This window comes from Sus scrofa, chromosome 6 (genome assembly GCF_000003025.6).
Source record: "Sus scrofa isolate TJ Tabasco breed Duroc chromosome 6, Sscrofa11.1, whole genome shotgun sequence".
Taxonomy (NCBI): domain Eukaryota; kingdom Metazoa; phylum Chordata; class Mammalia; order Artiodactyla; family Suidae; genus Sus; species Sus scrofa.
This window is the reverse complement of record NC_010448.4, coordinates 105,703,169-105,709,571: the sequence shown is the minus strand read 5'-3', so window position 1 is coordinate 105,709,571 and position 6,403 is coordinate 105,703,169. Positions and strand designations below refer to the sequence as shown.

Below are 6,403 nucleotides of genomic sequence, written 5' to 3'. Positions count from 1 at the left end.
GCAGGCTGCAGGTTGCTCAAACACAAGGACCAACTTCTAAGGGCCCCTGAATATCAGGTGAAGCAGTTCAGAACAGTCGGTGTGACCTGCTTAGAAAGCACCAGGGATAATAAGTATTAATTGGCTAATCTCTCAAAAGTTGCCCAGGGGCCCCAAGGCAGTCTTGAGATTTCAGTAGCCAGAAACCCAGACTCTCCCTGGCTATGGTAACTCTCAACAAATCAGTCTCTGAATTTGCAGTTCAATGAATCAGTTACCAAATTGTGGTGAAATAGCTATTACACTGCTAGATTGTATCACTTTAGCTAGTTAAATGTGCTTGCATATATTTTTTAAATGCCAAACAACTATGTAAATAATCTTCAAATTGTTGTTGTTGTTGTTGTTGTTTTCAGGGTTGCCCCCCAAAGCATATGGGGTTCTCAGGCTAGGAGTCAAATTGGAGCTATAGCTGCCAGCCCTACACCATAGCCACAGCAACATCAGACCTGAGCCACATCTTCAGACCTACACCACAGCTCATGGCAACATCAGGTCTTTACCCACCGAGTGAGGCCAGAGATTGAACCTGCATCCTCATGGATGCTAGTCAGATTTGTTTCCGCTGAGCCACCATGGGAACTCCTCAAATTGTTTTTTATTGAAGAGTTTATTTACTCTATTTCATATTTCTGCTTATATTTCCAATTAAAGGAATTTATTTGGCCTATATAAAAACATACATGTAATACTTTTTTTTTTTTTTTTTTTTTTTTTTTTTGACTGTCCCTCGGTATATGGAGCTCCTGACCCAGGGATCAGTTTCAAGCTATAGTTGCAACCCACTCCACAGCTACAGCAGCGCCTGATCCTTTAATCCACTGTGCTGGGCCGGGGATCGAATCTACATTCTGGCACTGCAGCTACACCACCGATCCCATTGCACCACAGTGAAACTCCAGTACAATTCAAATTAAAATAAATTTTTTAAGGCTTTAATGTCTATCAAAACATACTTGTGTCTGTTCACTATGGCAGCACATATACTAAACTTGGGATCATATAGAGAAGATTAGCATGGTTCCTGCGCAAGGATGACTGGCAAATTTGGCGAAGCGTTCCACATTTAAAAAAAAAAAAAATTTTGCGTGTTTAAAGTATCTCAAGGTCATTGTTCCTGATCGTGTAGACAGCCCGCCCTCTAGTGTTTCTTTCTAAACCCTACCACATTTTAAACCATACTCTTAATCTCAAAATGTTAGGTTAATAGGATTAAGAACTGTGTCATCAAATTAATAGAACAAGGGTAAATCCCTGACACAGATGAAAATTAAATCAGAGAAAGGTGAGGGTCCTTCCAGAAGCTGGTGGAAAATTCACTGGGGGAGAGCCTGCAAAGTTAGTGGTAAATATATTAAAATTTCATCTGGTAAATAGAGTCTTAATAGAAAGAGAAGAATTAGTCCAAATGGTAAATGTAGATGTAAAATGTGATAGCTTTGTAACTACTGGTATTTTTAAAAGACATTCCAAGTGTTGGTTAAATAATGGAGCATTTTTTTCCCCAAAATAATGAATATACATAAAGCAGATAAACATCCTCTTTGGGAAGAGACAAGATAATCTAACTTATTTTACAGATACAACTTTATTAAAGCATGCATTGTTATTTGGAATGTTTACAGCTAATGTATATAAAATTAGATTTAAAAGAAAATTGATTACCTGAGAAGAAAGAAAATTTAACTCTGCCTGTTTCGGGTATCTTGATGAGTTTTATAAGATGTATCAGAAAAATCTGAGGCTGTTTCTGCTTTCATTAAAAAATAAGTAGTAAACCATCTAGGTAAAAACTTAATTAAGGACTCAGAATTTTGGAGAAAAAGCAATCTGCCAACATATTTTAATTAATTAATTCTGTGTTTGGAGATGTTTGCTATTGATAAGGAAAGAAAGTGAAATTTGGCTTCTATGGGGCTGTGATCCACACTATTGGTTGCCTTAAATTTCAAAAGCTTCAGATGATGGTCTTATTTAACTGTTAGGAAAAATGTAAACAAAATAGTGCTTGTGTTGTCTTTTTTTTTAATGTATTTAGATTTCAAGTCTCCTTTTGTCTCAGCCATATTAGCATACATTGTCTCAAGTCATAAAGAAAAATTGACAGAAAAACACTTTGGATCACCATGTGTTTTCAATTGCTGCCACAAGAAACTAACTTAAGCCATTTGATGCAGGTTTATTTTTCCTTTGCAGTAACTGTGGAACCATGAAGCTGCCACTCCTGGTGTTTATTGTGTATCTGCTGTGGTTGAAAGATTGTCACTGTGCACCTATTTGGGAGGACAAAACTGCCATCCGTGGAAACCTGAAGGGTAAGTTTTGGTTTCTTTATCTGCACTGTGTCCTGTGTGCCTGTTTGCACGTCCTACTGGCATTTACGGTGATTTACAGTTGAGAGATAACTGTGTTTAGGACTCCCTCTAGTTTCACGGTGAGCCATTCTCCAGGCACTTAAGCCAAGTAGACACGACGCCCAACATCTGGATAAAAATAGAACATTCCAATGGCTATCGCATAGCCAGATGTTTGCTATCACGGAGATAAAACTTGCCAACGTTTCGGCAGCATTGCTTGGTCTCATCCAGATGTTTGGTGTCTTCTGAGCACAGTTTTTAATGAACAGTGAAATTCTTTTCAAGCATTTGAAAAATTTAAACAATTAAAGTAATCCATGCCATTAGTCTTGAGACAGTGAAAGAATAGGTTGTAACGACATTGAATCCGGTTGGTCTGTGCTCATTAATGTGTGGCCTTTGCTTGATGGATGCTTTGGGTACCTAACACTTAGAAATAGTGAGTTTAAGTGTTCCTCTTGGGGATCTATATAATTAAATTTGGAGGCAAGATTAAGCTTCTTTGGTGGCCACATTGGCTATTGTGAAGAGACAATGGCAATGAATTTCATACGCACTAAATGCTTATTAAAAGGGTGTAAGAGATGTCCAGTAGGTTATTAAAGAATCTTGTATTATATGAGATACTTTTAGATTTGATGCCTCCAGGGAAGGTAACTGAAGCTGAAAGAAAGGGAAAGTGTTCAATGTGTTTGAGGCTCCCAGTTGGGCATTTAATATAAATTGTCTGTGAAGAAAATTCAACATTTTCTCTAATCTAAACACACTTGGGTTTTAAAGGAAAGGAAAAAAAACTCGATAAATGAAAACAGGCTCTGAGGAAAATGATAAGAATGGGGTTAAATTGACTCTGACTTGGCTAGAAGCTCTTAAGTGAGGAACAGAAGGTATTATTGGGTGGTAGTCGAGTCCGTGTAGCAGCTGAGATCTGAATTATGGTGATCTGCTTTCAGAGTTTGATGCTATTAAAAAAAAAAATTAAGGAGTTCACGTCGTGGCTCAGCGGTTAGTGAACCCAACTAGCATCCATGAGGATGCGGGTTCGATCCCTGGCCTCACTCAGTGGGTTAAGGATCTGGCGTTGCTGTGAGCTGTGGTGTAGGTTGCAGATGAAGCTCTGATTGAGTATTGCTGTGGCTATGGTGTAGGCTGGCAGCTACAGCTCTGATTGGACCCCTAGCCTGGGAACCTCTATATGTCCATGGTGTGACACTAAAAAGACAAAAAAAAAAAAAAAAAAAATTAAGCCTCTGTTGGGAGGATTGTGAAAAATTAGTGAATTCCTTGTTTTCTGATGCAATGTAATCTGATCGGATCTCAAAGGAAAAAAAACCTACAACATAACCTTTTAGGTTTTTCTGAGGCTGGGGAGATAGATATAGATGAAGAGGTGAAGAAGGCTTTGATTGGCATGAAGCAGATGAAAATCCTGATGGAAAGAAGAGAGGAGGAACACAGCAGCCTAATGAGAACCCTGAAGAAATGCAGAGAGGAAAAGCAGGTACGATCCCTGAAATCATACCTGTTCTTCAACATGCACAGACCAGGAATAGTGCGTGTCTGAGTGCAGTGGAGGAATTACGTATTTACCATGATCATAGATTTTCTGGAAAGCAGCGCTTAATGGAGGAAGAATTTGTAGGATATTTCAAATTTCTTCAAAGAACATATTCCTCGTGGAATAGGCCTTCGAAAAACTCCCAACTTGAGAATTTGGGGACTTCGGTTGTTTGAGAAGTGCTGCTTTCTTTTTATTTGTTTTTGTTTTTAAGGGCTGCAGGTGCAGCATATGGAAGTTACCAGCCTAGGGGTTGAATCAGAGCTGCAGCTGCCAGCCTACATACGCCACAGCCACAGCAATGTGGAATCCGAGCTATATCTGCGAACTACACCACAGCTCAAGTCAACGCTGGATCCTTAACTCACTGAGTGAGGCCAAGGATCAAACCCAAATCCTCCTGGATACTAGTGGGGTTTGTTACTGTTGAGCCACAACAGGAACTCCCTGAGAAGTTCTGCTTTCTTAAAAATCCTTTATCCTTGGACCATGAGGTTGCAGGTTCGATCTCTGGCCTCGCTCAGTGGGTTAAGGATCTGGCATTGCCGTGAGCTGTGGTGTAGTTCGCAGGTGAGGCTTGGATCCTGAGTTTCTGTGGCTATGGCATGGGCTGGCAGCTGTAGTTACGACTGGACCCCTAGACTGGGAACCTCCATGCCACAGGCGCAGCCCCAAAAAGCAAAAGGAAAAAAAAAAATCCTTTATCCTTGGTCCTTTCCAAGTTGGAAATATTGAGTCAAAAGTGTCTGTGGAGTTTTCAGCTAGATCAGTGGCCTCCAAAGTTTTTTGTTCTCCCATCCCTAATACCATAATTACTGTTAGTATTCACTCCTGAAGATATGTATGTTATTTATAAATTAGACACGTGGATTGCTACCATGATTAATTAATACAAAATACACTTAGGGTGAGGTTCACCATTAGCTTGGATGGATGTAAGTCCACATTTCAAATAATCTTTTAGGTATTTTGAAAAAATTTTAGCTGATAGCAAGATCTGATTACATCGTCGTATTTTTACTGATACAAGGCCAATAAAGAGCTCATAAGGAAAAAGCGGCAGCCTTACCATTTTTTTCTTGTTTACCTGAGCTTAAGTTATTCGTGGTTTTTGTTTGTTTGGTTTTTGGTTTTTTGTTTTTTTTTTATTTTTAGGGCCATACCTGTGGCATATGGAAGTTCCCAGGCTAGGGGTCAAATGGGAGCTGCAGCTGCTGGCCTATACCACATCCACAGCAACTTGGATTTCAAGCCAAGTTTTCAACCTACGCCACAGCTCAGTGCAACACCAGCGCCTTAATCCACTGAGCGAGGCCAGGGATCAAACCTAGGTCCTCATGGATATTGGTCAGGTTTGTTACTGCTGATCCACAATGGGAACTCCTTTGTATTTTTTTTAATCTGCTGGGGGTTTTTCCTCCCAAGAAAACTTTAAAGCCTCCTATCCATTTAATGAGGGCTAGTTTAGTTTAAAGTAGTTGAAAATCCTCATTTACCTGAATCCTCTTAAATGGAAATTCATTGCAAGCAGCTTCAGGTGAACAAAGAGAGAGGCAGCCAGAGTCGATGCTTCTGGAACATGTAGGGACCCTGTTCCACAGGGTCCTCATGCACAGCTGGCCACATGCGATGGCCTGACATGAGCACCAGAGCATGTGAAACAGTACATCCAGGAGTTCCCATTGTGGCTCAGCGGTAATGAATCCGACTAGTATCCATGAGAATTCAGGTTCAATCCCTGGCCTCCCTCAGTGTGTTAAGGATCTGGCGTTGCTGTGAGCTATGGTGTAGTTCACAGACAAGGCTCGGATCTGGCATTGCTGTGGCTTTGGCATAGATTGACAGCTGCACCTCCAATTTGACCCATAGCCTGGAAACATCCATATGTCTCAGGTGAGGCCCTAAAAAAGAAAACAAAAAACAAACAAAAAAGAGTACATCAGCCTCATCAATTTTTTAAAATTCAAATACCTTTCCTTAGCTGTTGCCCAAACTATATATCTTACCAATGGAGGATATACAATATTTCAGATGTCCATGGGCCATATTAAAAATTGTTCATATGTTAGAATATAAAGCTCAATACATTTCTAAATTATAAATATCACATGGCTCATAGTTTAATAGTATAAACTGTTAACATAACTCAGAACAATCAAAACTTCTAAAAATTTATTTTCTAACATACTCTGAAATCAAAATTGATATCAAAACTGTAACAAAAATTGAGGGGAGTTCCCTGTTTGCCTAGTGGTTAGGACTTGGTGCTTTCACCACTGTGGCCCTGATTCAATCCCTTGCCTGGGAACTGAGATCCTACATCAAGCCACTGCACACTGTGGCCAAAGAAAAAAGCAAAAAAAAAAAACAAACAAGCAAAAAAAGCAGAGGAACCACTCCCAATTTAAATAAATAAATAAACATTTAAAAGATTATCCTACAAAAATTT

The 6,403-nt window shown here is 39.6% G+C and overlaps 1 protein-coding gene across 1 annotated transcript in view; it reads left to right on the top strand.

The window, feature by feature from the left end:
- The window catches only part of CLUL1 (clusterin like 1), a 44,739-nt gene continuing 40,584 nt past the window's right edge, over positions 2,249–6,403 (top strand). The window contains exons 1-2 of the mRNA XM_021097608.1: positions 2,249–2,354; positions 3,749–3,897. Coding sequence (XP_020953267.1) covers positions 2,249–2,354; positions 3,749–3,897 — 255 coding nt within the window. The remainder of the gene's footprint in view (positions 2,355–3,748; positions 3,898–6,403) is intronic.